At 39.7% G+C, this 16908-nt stretch overlaps 1 protein-coding gene and 1 long non-coding RNA gene across 6 annotated transcripts; both read left to right on the top strand.

The window, feature by feature from the left end:
* Positions 1–1378: 1378 nt before the first annotated feature.
* On the top strand, positions 1379–3123 carry LOC120734992. The gene is made up of 2 exons (XR_005696150.1): positions 1379–1776; positions 2459–3123. It is a non-coding gene; the product is annotated as an uncharacterized LOC120734992 (long non-coding RNA).
* Positions 3124–4353: 1230 nt separating this feature from the next.
* Positions 4354–9670, top strand: ifi44g (interferon induced protein 44g). 5 transcript variants are annotated; one of them, XM_040034177.1, is made up of 9 exons: positions 4354–4563; positions 5205–5395; positions 6281–6343; positions 6564–6615; positions 6737–6932; positions 7126–7272; positions 8011–8185; positions 8783–8883; positions 9186–9670. In XM_040034177.1, exons 1-9 carry the CDS (start codon positions 4535–4537, stop codon positions 9384–9386), a joined length of 1155 nt encoding a protein of 384 aa, XP_039890111.1. In that variant the 5' UTR covers positions 4354–4534; the 3' UTR covers positions 9387–9670. The 5 variants fall into 5 exon arrangements, with proteins under 5 accessions (XP_039890111.1, XP_039890093.1, XP_039890103.1 ...); XM_040034159.1 differs by having other exon boundaries at positions 4374–4563; positions 7120–7272; XM_040034169.1 differs by having other exon boundaries at positions 4375–4563; positions 6281–6344; positions 6571–6615; positions 7120–7272.
* Positions 9671–16908: the final 7238 nt, after the last annotated feature.

Here is a 16908-nt window from a genome sequence, read left to right on the forward strand (position 1 = left end):
TATTTTCAATTTAAAAAGGAGTTAAAAGAAGAGCTTCACCTCAGATTTTCTATCTGACTTATAAAAATCTAATTTCACAACATTGGGCACCATCATTTTTGTTTAAAGGTTTCTGCTTTCTTTATCTTCGTGCTTTCATTATTTGTAATTTTTACATGAAAAAAGACAAAACTGTCAAACGTCTGAAAATGATTACACAATAACTGGCTGGTTGGTCATCTTAATTAAACCACATATTACCTCCATAGTTTAAAGGATCCGAGGCATCCCCAGAGGTTATTTAAGTGTACATTACTTGAATTTATAAAAATATCAAACCAGTTGATGGTTTCTGGAAGGTGAACTCACCAGGTTGTTTTTAATCAAAGCTTTGAGGTAAACCAGTTTCTGCAGGGCAGTGACCTCCATGACCAAAATACAGCCTGTAGATGGTGTTTCCTGTCAAATCATCAACAGGTGGACTTACTTTTAATGACACTCAGTCATGACCTGAAGACTGTGACAGGATATACTTTTTATTTGGGTGTTGTCCTCAGATAACTAAGCATCTTCAACTCTATAATTAAGTGGTGTGTCAGACGTCTCCAACTGCGATAAGTTTCAGTCTTCTGATCTAATCGGCTCAACTTCACAAGCTCCGCCCACAACCGGGCTCCAGACAGTGAACTAAGGGTCTGTTATTTTTGCTGACACAACAAAAACTTATCATCGTCAAAATGCCGTAAAGGTAGCCGTGTGTTGTCGTGGCCTGTTATTACACCTGGTTGGTTACAGGCTGCCAGTCAGAACAGTCTAGATAAAGACTAGAAGGAACAGAGGTGACTGACCAGAAAATGACCATTTAGCTCAGAGACGTGTGCTGAGTAAGCAAAATTGGTCAGATTCAGGTTTGACAGACAAAAGAGAGAAAATGTGATTATTATTATTAATCAATTTTAACCAATATATACAAAATTAAAGTTAACTAAAGCCTGCAACAATGTGAAAACTGAACAAACTGTGACTTTTTGTTTCTTTTTCTATGTTTTTATACTATGTGTTGGTCAATATGTTCACAAATCACTGAGATAATACAAATCATATTCTTTCTATAAAGGTCTGATTGATTGTATGCAGATTTCTAAAATAATAGCCAGCACTGATGCAACTGAGTAATACAATTTATCAATTTAAATGCCCCCAAATATTGTAAAACTTCATTAACAATGCTTATTTCTTACTGCTACAATATCTTATATAAGTGGGCAAAGCCAGTGAAAAATAATTCCCAAATACTTTGATTTGTTGGCACTGTTATAACATTGTGCCCAAAGACTGTAGTATAATAGTAATCAAATGTAGACATAAACATTAATACCACTAATCACACAGGATATACTGTGTATTAATATATACCTAGCTAATTACAGTGATTAAGGGTTTCCCATCGTTTGAGCTCTGATGTTAAAATGTTCTAACATTGAAAGCAAACAAGCCAAAGAAACAGACCTACATGTGCAGACACATCTGTGAACGGTTTCATGTCCAAAGCACTGCCATCAGCTGCTGATAAATGTTTACTTTAAATTGAAGGCTAATGAGTGATGACAATGATTGTGGCTCAGAACACATTGTCCTTAAGAGCAGGAGGGCATTTTGGATATCAGGCTATGGGATACTCCACTTGGGGGACATAACAAGGAAATGTGGCTGTAGATTGACCCCTGCTGACAAGTAGCAGGTGAACAGCCACAGCTTTAAACACAAGACGAGAGCGCCCTCTGCTGCTACCGATGGGTAAGTAATCAGATGCAGCAGAGGGAGGGAAACACTTTCTTATTTTTTGTCATGCACACCATCACAGTGGTGGATTCTCATATTATACTAAGTTTGAAATAACAAGATCAACATATATCCAAGTAATCCCTCTGAGCCAGACTTCGGGTTTCAAACTGCTCAAAGGCATTTTTCTCTGTATGATCTCAGCATGAGCAAATATCATTAACTGGGTCATTTCAGGCACACAGCTCTGGCTGTGACCACAAAAACCCAACTTCTGTTCAAAGCTTCTGTTTATGTGGGCAAATGAAATAGAGGCAAGTTTGTTGAAGAGGAGAGAGCTGGGAGCTAAAAGGCTAATTTCAGTCAGTGGGTGAGGAGCTTTCACCAAGGTCAAGTGTAATGTAAATAATTATTATTTTGAACTCTAAATCATGCAAAGCTACTGTAGTAGATACAAGGAATAACAACACAGAGCTAATGAGCAAGTCTGAACAGCATTACACTAGCTGGTTAGTCTACATAACTATGGACCAATATCTAGGATCAGGCCTGCTGAATATGGCTAGGGTCTAAAGAATGCTTGTTGGCCTGGAGAGAAAACTTACCTTCCCTTTTTAGACTGCCAACTCCAACCTGACACCAGACCTAATCCTGTGGCCGAATTCTCAGCAATCTGTCCTCATTGTTGAATTGACAGGTCCTTGGGAGGTCAAAGACCATCGAGCAAAGCAGTCACTGGCTGTGGCTTAAAAGAAAGAACACTACCTGAGCTAACAGCTGACCACCACAGATGAACCATGGGACACACCTGGGTCTGATCAGCTGAGGGTATGCTGTGCTTTAAAAGGGCAAAACAGCCAATTATGATGATATGATGTCCCAAGTTCATTTTTCCGCCCAGTGGCTAGAAAGCCAAATCAGCTAGACACGTAAATCAAGTGCATGTGGACATTTTGGGTTTGCAACACATAATGAATCTATCCTTCCATGCTGGAGGTGCAGGAGCCTAATCTAGATGTCATGAGCCGAAACACACCCTGGTCAGGTCACTAGTCTATTATTGCAGCACTAACACAAACAGGCAACCAGTGACATTCATACTCACATCTCTGGCCAATTAAGAATCACCAGTTAATCTAACATATGTCTCTTTGGACAGTGTGTGTGTGTGTGTGTGTGTGTGTGTGTGTGTGTGTGTGTGTGTGTGTGTGTGTGTGTGTGACAGAAAGAGCAAAAATAGTGTTGTGTGTCTACAGTGGTGTGAAAGACTGTTTGCCTCCTTCCTGATTTCCTTTGTTTTTGTATGTTCGTCACACTTAAATGTTTCAGATCATCAAACAAACTTAAATATTAAACAAAGATGGCACAAATAAACACAAAATGCAGTTTCTAAATGAAGGTGTTTATTATTAAGGGGAAACAAGATCCAAACCTACATGGCCTTGTGACTCGTTTATGCAGAATTGTTGTAATTCAGCCACATTGGAGGGTTTCGAGCAGGAATCGCCTTTTTAAGTTCGTGACACAGCATCTCAGTCAGATTCAGTTCAGGACTTAGTCAAAGTCCTGACCTGAATGAAGACTTTTTTTAAGCCATTCAGAGCTGGACTTGCTGGTGCGTTTTGGATCATTGTCCTGCTGCAGAACCCAAGTGTACAAGAAATTGAACTCAAAAACCACATTTAATTTATGCTATATGGGGGATCACTTTACACAGGGCCATGTAGATTTGTATATAAATAATAAATAAAACAAACTATAAGCCTACAATATTCCAGCATTTTGTAATTTTACCAATTAGTGATAACAGTCCTAATAGTTTTTGTAAAGGACTTAAAGACTATTACCGCTTATATATTGAAAGTATGCAGTCATATTATACTATGTGTTTATGGTAGGCTATATATATAAGTCCACTGGAAACAACCTGTAGTTATTTTCTCTCTTTTGCTGCTTACCAGCTTACTGTTGTCTTTACATTACTTTGGCAAACGTAGATGAAGAAGACGGTGTGAGTTTGTAGCATGAGATTAAATACACGTAGGTCTAAAAGTTTCCAAAGCTCTGACTGCAGTTACTGTCCACGTTGCTCAAAAGCTTCAATATATTACTGATTGTTGCTATGTGATATTATTTTTGCACTTACAGTGTGTGTGTGTCTGTGCCAGTAAAAGTACCAGACTGAGAGAGTGCACAACAATGTGTTTGCTGTTGGTCAGTGGACCAATCATGTTTTGTTGATGTCATAGATTTGCAAGGTGGGGAAATAGAACAAAAGTGCTCTTGTTTATGTAAAACTCGCTTCTGGAGCAAGTGGTAAGCATTTTAAGTGTTTTATTTATTCATTTAAACAGTATAATAAATAGATTATCGTGTTTGCTATTAGCTAAATTAGATCACTTGATGTTTGTTGATGTTGGTTTGATCCTTTTTATTATGATGATGCAGGAACAACAGCCTGTTTTAGCCTTGGAAAATGTAGCTAGGTTGCTAGGCAGATTTGGCCAGCTAGCTACTTCTTTTCTTGCTTCTTGCGATTTCGTTTGTTTGCTGTGTCTTGCGCATCTGCTTCTGCAGCTTTAACTTCATTAGTACCAATCCAACTCCACAACGCAACAAACCCCGCCTACGAGCGTGTAACACTCAGATTCGCATTACTGGTGTTTGTTTGACAGTTTAAGTTTCGTTTTCTTTTCTACGGAAAAGGCAGTGGCTCTTTCATTTGCGGTGTGTCCTGAGCTGCAGCTGCTGGTAACATCTACACACAGGAGTTATGTTCTCGTCTGTTAAAGAAAAAAACAGGTAAGTTCGCAACTTTTAGTATTACAAAGTTTGATAGTTAATATGAGAAGATTCACTCTTGCAAAGATGAGTGACAGCTGTAGTGCTGTCACTGTGGCCCATAGCAGTCAGTGTGATATACCGTCAAATAACAGGAAGGGAAAAGACCTGGCTGCACAAACAAATGTTAGAAATTCAACAAAAAATATTTAAAACTTCAAAGTTTACCTGGTGTTATGTCAAAACCAGGTAAACTTACCTGGTTTGTCGAAAACAAACAAACAAATGTTCACAAGACAGCAAGAGTCAACGATCCAGAGAGTCTAGTCTTCATTATATTCGTTTTATATACGTTTTATTACTCTGAGCAATTCCCTCCGCACCTAAAGCGTGCACTTTACCTTTTTGTGCACTCAAATGGAGCCAACTAGCGCCACCTGTGGCCAAGTGCCATAGCCTACAGCCAGATTAACTTGTGACTCACACACCTGAACCTGGCTCTATCACAACGTTTTATTTCGTTTCTGCTTTTCAGACTCATGTTTTGGGGTTGCTGATATTGTGTTTTAAGTGTAGCATGTCAGACTAAAAAACTTAAAGTTTCATGCTGTTCTTTAAATTAGTTAAGGGGTCTTCCTCTAATGTGTACTTTTTTTTATTAGTGGCTTTAGCTTTGGAATTCCAGTACTTACAACCAAACCTTCAAGTTCTAATGGATTGACAACACTGACAGCAGCTCCAACTACTTCAGTCCAACCTGCTTTTGGCACAACAACTCTCACCAGAGATGATAACAGCGAAGTCACAGATAGTTCAGAGACAAGAGAACCAAGACCTCAGTTCACATTCTTGGGTGAGCCTCCTTTTACACAAAGTTCTTTTGTCAAAGACCCAAATAAGTATGAGAAACCTTTAACATCTCAAGTCCTGTGTTTCACCACGCTACTGTGAAGCTGTCTTTACACAAAGTGCAAATAGCTTTGGAGATTTATGATTTCCTCAGGGATTAATAGTGATTCTGATAATAAAGTTGGACATTTTGTTCTTTCTTTTTTTGGTTACAAAGTCATTTTAATCAGTGGCATTCAATCAGGGCAAGAAAGACAAGCAGTGCTTATCTGGTGAAATCTAAAAAACAGACATCAGTTACAACATAACAAAGTTGTTTTTTTTCTTTCATCTTAAACATCATTCTGACATGAAGCTTCTCTAATGCCTGTTGCCATTCATTCTTTGCATTACTGCCATCTTGTGGTCACAATTGTTTATTATCTCTGGAAGCAGAATGAACTGCTTGATTACGGAGCTGCTGAAATCCGAATGGGGTATTAGTCCTGTGACAGACTGGCGACCTGTCCAGGGTGTAGCCCGTCTCTTGCCCTTTTGCTAAAGTACTGGTTCTGGGTGATTTTTATATATTAAATATATTTGTTACACTTTTTAAAATTAAGATGTAGGCCTGTGTTTCTGAGCTGGTTAAAATGTGTTTTTTCCTTTCTTTTAAAAAAGACAAGGACAACAACTACATTTTTCTGTAGAATAATTATTTTTGCTTATTTTTTGTGAGTTATTAGTAATACAGTTTTATGTGTAGTGAAGTGTTTTCTTTGTGTTTTATTGTTACTTTTGCTAAAGTAATGGGTCTGAAAAAATCCTCCACCATTGTCAGCAAATAGTAAATTAACTAAGTTTAGTTAGATGACAGCTATAGTAGTAATATAATTTTACAATTCTTTAGCCAGGAAGGAGTGGCCAAAGGGGAGGACACCCAGGAAGAGTTCAGGAAAAAGCTGTCAGAATGGTATGTTTGATACTAGTCGAATTTTCAAAGACAGGAGGAAAGTGTTTTTTTGGTATTATTTTTTATTTTATTTTTATTTATTCTCTTTGGGGGGGGGTCTTTGCTGAAGTCACTGAATGCCACTGCTTTTAACCCTAGCCTCGATGAATGTTAGAACTTTATATAAATACAACAAATACTGGCTATTTTGTCAAACCGCAATTCCTACATTTTTTTTCAGGAGGTCAACTGAAGTTGGAATCTCCCTGGAGAAACATGGACTGGACAGAAGAGTGAGTACAGTTGTGCTGTTCAATGAGCTCCTGTTCAACTAGCAGGAACTAGTAGATGTCAAGTAAGTGCATTTTTAAACTTTCAAACACAATGAGTCACTGAATGTATCACTGAACCCAGGCAAAAGACAAGCTTGATGGAGACAATCACCTCCTACAGACGGAGCTGTGAGGAGGTGCCTCAGGCCCGGGTTCTCCTCCTGGGCCCGGTCAGTTCTGGAAAGTCGAGCTTCATCAGTTCAGTCCAGTCTGTGTTTAACGGAAGAGTCACCAACCGGGCCATGGTGGGCTCCTTCTCATCCGGTTTTACCAAAAAGGTACACGAGGAGCATCTGCATGTATTTTAAATAAGTGGAAAAATAAACACAGAGATCCTCATCTAGTTTCATGAGATTATTTAAGCATTTCAAAAAGGGAAAGCATCCACAAGGCCTCTCTTCATCCATGTCAATGAAACTAAACTTTAGGTTTCTGTCCTATTAACTTCCTTTTTGTGTGTGCCAGCTGCAGTCCTTCAACATTCGGGGTAAGAAGGGTGAGGATCATACTGGGCTGGTGCTGTGTGATACCATGGGTATGAGTGAAGACGGGATCACCGGACTGACTCTTCATGACATCCTGTCAGTCGTTAAAGGCCATGTTCCTGAAGGACACAAGGTAAGCATGCCTTGCCCTGTTTGTTCTCGTTTCAGTGCCCCACCCTGCCTCACTCACTCTCAGTTTGTCACCCTGCCTCACTAGCCTCAGATGTTCAGTGAGGCCTAACTCCAACTGTGGTCTCAGGCGTAGTTCATCGCTCACCCCATCCATCTTTCATTCATCTACTATCAAACTTTATTTAACCGTGTTTGAGGTTGTGGTCCTTGTCAGTGAAGCTGCGCACTTTTTGTTCCCTATGAATCAGCAATAACTCCTTTATCCCGTCATGCTGAGAGTGGGAAAGAGCCAGGTTTCACCCAGGACATGTCATTAATCCATCACAGAGCTAATGCCCACAGCTAATTTAGGCTTGGCTTTAGAAACACATGCTAGGTTAAGTGGGAGAAAGCTGGAGCAACTAGAGGAAATGAGGAGCAGGAGCAACGTCAAATCACCCAGAAAGTCAACAGCAGCTCCAAACCCCTTTTTAATGTCCGATATTTGTTCCCATCAGGGTAAACTAAAGAACAGTGATGATCAGCTGACTGGTCATATAGTCCTGTGATGTAAAAGAAACAACAAAACAAATCAGTTTCCCAACTTCTCTGACTAGTAAAACAACTGGGATCACCATCACCCATAGCTGTACCTTATGGTTTGTGCCAACATGTAGAATTGTGTACATGAAGGCACACAGCATAGTTCTTTTTAATACTTTTTCTTTTTTAATAACTTAAAATACTTTCTCTCTTCCAGTTTAGCCCAGACCAGCCAGTCTCGGCCTCAGAAACTGTGGGCTATGTGAAGAGGCCGAGCCTTAAAGACAAAGTCCACTGTGTTGCCTTTGTGGTGGACGCCTCAAAAATCACAACTTACCCCAAAGGCCTGAGCACCACATTTAAACAGCTCAGAAAGCACATCAGTGACCTGGGTGAGCCGCAGACACACGTTTACACAGAGCCTGACGTTAAAGGTTGTGTTGCTTGAGTTAGCTGACTTTTGCCTCAGTGCAGCTGCTCTTTAATAATGTTCCTAATACTCTTTTTTTCTACATTGTTAGTGATTTTTTTTCTTTGTATGAATTAGGCTAAAACTAAATGGGTTTCAGGTTTTATGTGAACATATAATAACAGAAGAAATCATTTTAGATTGTGTGATTTTTTTCTTCTTCTTTTTTTTGTGTGTTTTTTTTAAATAGGGTCCAGTATGACAGAGTATTAGAGCTATATTAAGAGCAGATTGTTATTGATCATTTTGAGAATAAAGCCTGAATTTCAAGAAAAAAGTCAAAATGTGGAGATTACAGATGTTGTTTCGAGATAAAACGCCGCGGCACTTTAAAACACCTTATGTAGATGAGTTAGTGAAAAAGTATAAAGACGATGGTGAACGCTGCATCAGGTCAGAAAGACAACAAAGAAAGCTGAGCAAATGTTTATCTATAGAACAAATGAACTGAGCACAATCTTTAAAGGATTCGCATTGTCTTTGTAAGTCTTCATCACAACAGTGTGTTTCTGTTCTTTAGGTGTTCACCAGGTGGCGCTGCTCACCCACGTGGACCAAGTTTGTTTGCAAACAGCCAAAAATGTCACTGGTGTTTATGAGAGCCGCACAATTCAGGATGTGGTAAGTTAAAACAACCCAAATACAGTTCAAGAAATGTTCATATACTGTAACTGCTCCACAAATGAGAATAGGATAAATCCTGCAAACAGCAATGTAAATGTAAAACTTGAAAAGATTTGACTTTGTTTGATTTTCTGAATACAAACAACAAGAGTTTAGAGTCAGTGTGACGTTAGAACAACTTTCCTCACAGATCACACTGAGATGATCATCTTAAGGAGATGCTGATTGTGTTTGGTGTTGTTCTTAATCAGCTGAAGAAACTAAACGCTGGAGGTGTACATGTGTCTGTGTGTTTGCAGATGGGTAAAGCCGCCGCTCTGTTGGGCATGTCCACCTCCTACATCGTTCCAGTGAAAAACTACTCGTCAGAGCTGGACCTGGATGTAAACACAGATGTGCTGCTTCTCAGTGCTGTTGATCACATCCTGCAGTATGCTGACCTGTATTTCCAGGACAATGCACCACAGAACAAAGAGCTCAAGACAGCCCTGGATCTCTGATTTCTGAGCATTTAGATTCGGAGCATCATTTAACTGTTCCTGTTTCAATGTGTTAGAGAAGAGAGTTTTCATTTGTAACAAAAATTTGTGTTTCTTTTGTTTCTGACATTTCAAAAAAATAAAATAAAAAAGGTGTAAAGCACATCAACATGCTATACATAGGAACTTAACCAATCTTGTTTTGTTTCTAATGGATAAAGCTATGACTCTATGCTTTACATTCTGTATGTGAGACAGACATATTTTTAACCAGTCTTTGGGCTTCTTTATAAAAATGTTTTACAGTTTTTTCCCTTTCACAGGAATAAAATGAAACTTTTTCACCATTTCATTATTAAATTAAAAATAAAATGTGGTTCACACCCTCTCTAGAGACTTAAGGTTACACATGTGCTATCGCCCAGTGTACACCCTTAAAGTGGAAGATTTGTCTTTGCATTTTGAACAGGCTTGGAAACTGGACTGATTTCCCTTACTGCTGTGTCATTAATGCTGTGAAGAGTTTCTTTATCGTTACTACTATTATTATGTGTGCTAGTTTATATTGTATATATTTATTATATATATTAATGAATCGTCCTTTTAATTGAATAGCTGAAGAACCAGTAAGATTGTTTCGTACTTACGCTTCTTGAGAAGAAGCTGGAAAACTGTAGCATGTGACGATGCACAGACCAGTTTGTTTTAGCCTCTCCGCCTCATCTCACACTCTTAAATTGATGCTTATTGTTTTGGGAGAAGCGATTAAGATCAAATATCAATAATGTTAATTTTCTCTTGAATAACGTTCAGATTATTATGAATATTTATGGGTAATGTTCAGAGGTGAACACGGTTTGCTTGGAGCACTGTGTCACAGGTGCCCGGAGGCCTATGTGGAAGTGGACCCAAGGGCAGACATCAAAATATTATCACCAGACGCTCACTCGGTTCATGACGCACGGATGGGAAGAATTTCAAACTTAACTAATGACTCATGTTTTATTTGTTTTGAACTGAAAGGAGATACAATAAAACACCAGACAACGGGTTTTATTCTAAGAACTTTTCTGGTTGGACACTTTCAGTTTAATTTCTGCAAAAGCGAACGGTGGTGCCAAGGTAGTTATCCTCGACAGAATTTGTGTTCCTGCGCTCCCTGCGTCGGGAGCACGCACTGGGCAGGGAGTGCAGACCCAGATGTTTTCTTTTGTGAGAAGCCGGGACACTGTACCGCTCTGTTGTGGTGAAGCGAGAGCTGAGTATAAAAGCGAAACTCTTGATTTACCGATCGATCTTCATCCCTACCCTCACCTATGGTAACATGCTGTGGGTAGTGCACTACAAATTATTTGGTGCTTGCCATGATTTAAAATCTTATTTTTATACAGGCCATATAATATGTCTTGTTTTCAAAATGATTTACTTGTTTCTAAACCTTGATTTTAGATTATAAACTTAAATTGAAAATAACCATATAACCGTGTCTATATTACTACATAAATCCTAAAATGGAAAGAATAACTCTTAAAATAGCCTGCATTTGGTCTCTCACCAGATTTCTCTCAAAATATAACTTGTTTCAAGATGTAGTGACAAACTCAATTTGCTTGATTTAGGAAATTCACACAAGGCATCTGCTGAAAACACGATTTATTTCAATATCATAATCTGACTTTAAATTTGTACATAAAAGAGAGGCTATACCTCCTCCCTCACAGAGAGAATTATGACCTTGTTTTCTGCTTGGCCATCACCTAAGGATTTACATCCCTGATAAGCTGAAGGAGTCCCACTATCTGTTTATCGTCTCCCATTAAAATTGCCTCACTGCGTTAACATTCCACATACATGCAAACTGGTGACAGGAGTGCTCTTACTATAGTAAAGTGAGAAAGTGATATTACTATAACTAATGTGATATGATTAAATATGTGATTAATACATGAGAAAAGAAATCTGCCTCCACAGAGGCAAAAAGACAAAAAACTAACTAAAAACCAGCAAAAAATGACTTAAACATAAAAAATCACAAAGAAAGAACAATACAGTATCCACATCTGTACCAAAGAGTAAAACAGTGAAATGTGGATTATTAAACATTAGGTCTCTCTCTTCCAAGTTTCTGTTAATACATGACTTAATAATTGATCAACAAATCAATTTACTCTGCCTTACAGAAACCTGGTTGCAGCAGGATGATTATGTTAGTTTAAATGAATCAACACCCCTGAGTCATTCTAACTACCAGAAATCTCGAAGCACAGGCCGAGGGGGCGGTGTGGCAGCAATTTTTCACACCAGCCTATTAATTAACCAAATACCCAGACAGACTTTTAATTAATTTGAAAGCCTGATAGCCTTGTCCACCCCAGCTGTAAAACTCAGAAACCAGTCTTGTGATCATCTATCGTCCACCTGGGCCTTACACAGAGTTTCTGTCTGATTTCTCAGACTTTTTATCTGATTTAGTTCTGAGCTCAGATAAAATAATTATTGTCGGTGATTTTAACATCCATGTAGATGCTAAAAATGACAGCCTCAACATGTCATTTAATCTGTTATTAGACTCAATTGGCTTCTCTTGAAATGTAAAAGAACCCACCCACCACTTTAAACTGAACATTTAACAGTGTTTCCTGAGAACCCTCTCCTGTCTGATCATTTCCTGATAACATTTAAATTTACAATTATTGATCAAACAGCAGTGGGGAGTAGACTTCATCACATTAGATGTCTTTTGGAAAGTGCTGTAACTAAGTTTAAGTTACTGTTATCATCTTCAATGCCCTGTATCAACACAGAGCAGAGCAGCTACCTGAACGCTACCCCAACAGAGGTCGATCATCTTGTTAATAATTTTACCTTCTTACTACGTACAACTCTGGATACTGTAGCTCCAGTGAAAACGAAGGCCTCAAATCAGAAGTACCTGACTCCGTGGTATAATTCTCAAACACGTACCCTAAAGCAGATGACTCGTAATCTGGAGAGGAAATGGTGTATCACAAATTTAGAAGATCATCATTTACCCTGGAGAAATAGTTTGCTGCTTTATAAGAAAGCCCTCCGCAAAGCCAGAACATCTTACTATTCATCACTGATTGAAGAAAATAAGAACAACCCCAGGTTTCTCTTCAGCTCTGTAGCCAGGCTGACAAAAAGTCAGAGCACTGTTGAGCCAACTATCCCTTTAACATTAACTAGTAATGGTGGTGTGCCCCTAACAGTTTTATTACAGAAGCTCTCTTTTTCTAGTGTAAACATCAGTGTCTCAGTAACATACCACTAGAAGATGGTCCCCTTTTATGTACTTTTCCCCAGGAAAGCGTGAGCGAGAGTCTACAGCATTTAACCCCCCCCCCCCAAGGGCACATAGTCTAACACCTTTATTTTTCAGGGCCATGTCCACTTAATACTACACTATGTGGTTATATAGCATTTTAGTTAATATAAAGCATAGAATTCAGGCACTTCAAATTATTTAATCTCAACATTATGCAGATGACACGCAACTCTATCTATGAAGCCAGATAAACCACACCAATTAGTTAAACTGCAGGAATGTCTTAAAGACATAAAGACCTGGATGGTCTCTAATTTTCTGCTTCTTAATTCAGATCAAATTAAGGTTATTGTACTCGGCCCTGAAAATCTTAGAAATATGGTCTCTAACCAGATTCTTACTCTGGATGGCATTACCTTGGCCTCCAGTAACAATGTGAGGAGCCTTGGAGTCATTTTGACCAGGATATGTCCTTCAATGCACATATTAAACAAATATGTAGGACTGCTTTTTGCACAACATCTCTAAAATTAGAAATATCCTGGAAGCACTGTGAGAATCATGTTCTTTGATTTCTCCAGTGCCTTCAACACCATTCTTCCCTCGGTTCTAAAGGACAAGCTGGTGAACTCTGGAGTGGACCATCATCTCACTACCTGGATCCTGGACTACCTCACCGACCGACCACAGTATGTGAGGACTCAGGGCTGTGTGTCGGACAGGGTCGTCTGCAGTACGGGGGCCCCACAGGGAACGGTTCTGGCTCCGTTCCTCTTCACCATCTACACTGCAGACTTCTCCCACAATTCCACCCAGTGCTTCCTGCAGAAGTTCTCTGATGACTCTGCAATAGTCGGCCTCATCACTGATGGGGACGACAAGGAGTACAGAGGTCTGACCCAAGACTTTGTGGACTGGTGCCAGCTGAACTACCTCCAGATCAATGCCAGTAAAACCAAGGAACTGGTGGTAGACTTCCGCAGGCACAAGCATTCTCCACTGCAACCACTGAACATCCAAGGTATGGACATTGAGGCTGTGGACAGCTACAGGTACCTTGGTGTTCATCTGAACAATAGACTGGACTGGACTCATAACTCAGACGCCCTCTACAGGAAAGGGCAGAGCAGGCTGTACCTGCTGCGGAGACTCAGGTCGTTTGGAGTGGAGGGCCCACTCCTGAAGACCTTCTATGACTCTGTTGTGGCTTCTGCTATCTTTTATGGCGTGGTCTGCTGGGGCGGCAGCATCTCTGCTGGGGACAGGAAGAGACTGAACAGGGTGATCCGAAGGGCCAGCTCTGTTCTAGGATGCCCTCTGGACCCAGTGGAGGTGGTGAGTGACAGGAGAACGGCGGCTAAGCTGTCATCCCTGTTGGACAACATCTCCCACCCCATGCAGCAGACTGTGACAGCACTGAGCAGCTCCTTCAGTGGGAGACTGCGGCACCCACGGTGTGGGACGGAGAGATTTCGCAGGTCTTTCCTCCCCACTGCTGTCAGACTCCATAATAAAGACTTTAACTGATCAAGCACACACATCCATACATATGCAATAATACTAAGTGCAATAATCCTTTCTGTCATCGTTGTATTTTTTACTCAGTTGTATATAGTATTTGTATTTGTATTCTATTTTTATCTTATTGTATATTTATTTTATTTTATTCTACTGTATATAGTATTTTATTCTATTCTGTACAGTTGTGTACTGTATTTATTCTTATTGTATTCTAATTTTTGCCTCATAACTTTTGCACTGTCCACTTCCTGCTGTGACAAAACAAATTTCCCACATGTGGGACTAATAAAGGTTATCTTATCTTATCTTATCTTATCTCAGAGTGATGCTAAAAAACTAGTTCATGCATATTATTACATATATATATTACTTCTAGGCTGGACTACTGTAATTCATTATTATCTGGATGTCTTAAATACTCTCTGAAAATCTTTCAGTTTATCCGAAATGCTGCAGCAAGAGTCCTGACAGGGACTAGAAAGAGAGAGCATATTTATCCTATATTGGCTTCTCTTCATTGGCTCCCTGTTAAATCCAGAATTGAACTCAAAATCTTGCTCCTCTTAAATAATTAGGCCCCATCTTATCTTAATGACCTTGTAGTACTTTATCACCCTATTAGAGCACTTCGCTATCGCAATGCAGGTTTACTGGTTGTTCCTAGAGTATTTAAAAGTAGAATGGGAGTTTTCAGGTCCCTCTTCTGTGGAACCAGCTTCCAATTTAGATTTGGGAGACAGACACTATTTCTACTTTTAAGATTAGACTTCAAACTTTCCTTTTTTGCTACTTTTTGCTACCCCCCAGCCGGATTTAGGGACATTAAAGCAGCCAGGTGTGGTGAATAAAAAGGACAATTTTTCCACCATCTCTGACTTTGGGACTGTTTTTTCAGAGGCTGTGTGTTTTGGGACAGGTGAGAATAATGACTGTAATTTCCCCGCTTCACCAGTTCCCCTACTACTAAAACCGTCACTACTAGGGATGGGTATCGAAAACCGGTTCTTGTTGAGAACCGGTTCCCACTGTTTCAATTCCTTGGAATTGTTTGCCATTTTTGCAAACGATTCCCTTATCGATTCCAGTCGCCCCGAATGACGTCACCACGTTGTGGAGCGTCATTTACCTGGCAGGAAACATGGCGGCTCAAATGCTCAAAAGTTTGGTTATACTTTACGAGAACGGATGACAACAGGGCAACTTGCAAAGTAGATATTTCATTTAAGGGAGGTGTTGTGTGCCCACCTTATTACTAAATTAGGCAGAGCACTCTGAATTGAATCAGGACATAAAGCACGGTCTTTATGTTGCTTTATTGAACACTGTCCATCTTACAACTAGCCACTTAACGGGGCTTCCTTCGGACAACCACATCCGGTTCAAAGGTCATCACATTAAGATATAGCCATATCAATACATGACATCCCCCTTTTCCTTAGATTCAAACTTTAGTTGTAATAACTTTGATGTCTTTTTTTCTCCCAACATTGAACATTCTTCTTGTCTTACTTTCTAACAAGTATATAATCTAACTGTCTCACCACACATGTACCTTTCTTTTTTCAATATATACATGTCGAAATACACATATGAACTTGAAACTTGCCAACTTTAAGTTACCTCTTCACCTTAACATATTATAGTTCATTTCACCACAAAATCACGAAACCTCTCGGGTATCTTTTTAGCCCTCTGTGATCTACTTGGTCTCTCTGGCCCCTGGGAGCCCTCTTGTGGTGTTGAAGTGAAGGTGTCAGTCTTTGTGGGTTTTTCACCTTCCTCCCTTTCAGGTATTGTGTCATAGTGTCCTTCTCGTTCCACTTCTCTATTTGCTTGAGCCCATTTTGGTGTAGTTCTTATATGTTTGATTCCATTAGTTTCACAATATTCTCTGAACAGCTCAGATTTGAACTGTGGGCCGTTATCAGATTTGATGGTAACTGGTAGCCCATGTCTGCTAAATATACAGTCAATAGAGTCAGTGACTTTTTCAGCAGTTGTAGATGACATTACATCATACTCATAGTACCGACTGTAGTAATCTATCAGTACAAGTATTGAGTGATTCGAAGGTAGCGGTCCCAGTAAGTCTACCGCCACATCTCGCCATGGTCCATCCGGTAAAAGTGTGTTTCTCAGTGGTTCAGGTGGATCTGGTCTGGCTACTATTTGACATCCGTGACAAGCTTTACAAAACTTTTCTGCAGCTTTGTCCATCCCTGGCCACCAAACTTTTGTTCTGAGATGCTGTTTGGTTCCAACAATTCCTAAATGTCCTTCATGAGCTAGTGACAGTGCTTGAGCTCTGAGGTTTTCTGGCAATACAATGCGAGTTCCCCGCAAAACTATGTAGCCGATGACACACAGTTCATTTGCAATGGGTGCATATGTTTTGCATTTTTCAAAGTGTCCATTTTCAATAGCTCTTCGCACTTCTGTTAAGTCTGAGTCTGTAGCAGAGGCTTCTTCAACCTCTCTTGTTGTGAGTGCTTTTGGAGTAGCATTAACTGCAACAAATCTCACATATTCTTCAGATACATGCTTATGTGTCTCTTTTGACGTGGTGTCAGACAGCAGTCTTGACAGTGAATCCGCAATGTTCTGTTTTCCCGCAATGTGCACTACTTTAAAGTCATATGGTTGCAGTCTGAGAACCCATCTTTCTATGCGTGCACAAGGTTTAGATTTCTGGCTGTATATGACTGTGACAAAGTGGAGAAGCAGTTGCAATTCTCT

Source organism: Simochromis diagramma, unplaced genomic scaffold, assembly GCF_900408965.1.
Source record: "Simochromis diagramma unplaced genomic scaffold, fSimDia1.1 OVJJ01000334.1, whole genome shotgun sequence".
Classification (NCBI taxonomy): Eukaryota; Metazoa; Chordata; class Actinopteri; order Cichliformes; family Cichlidae; genus Simochromis; species Simochromis diagramma.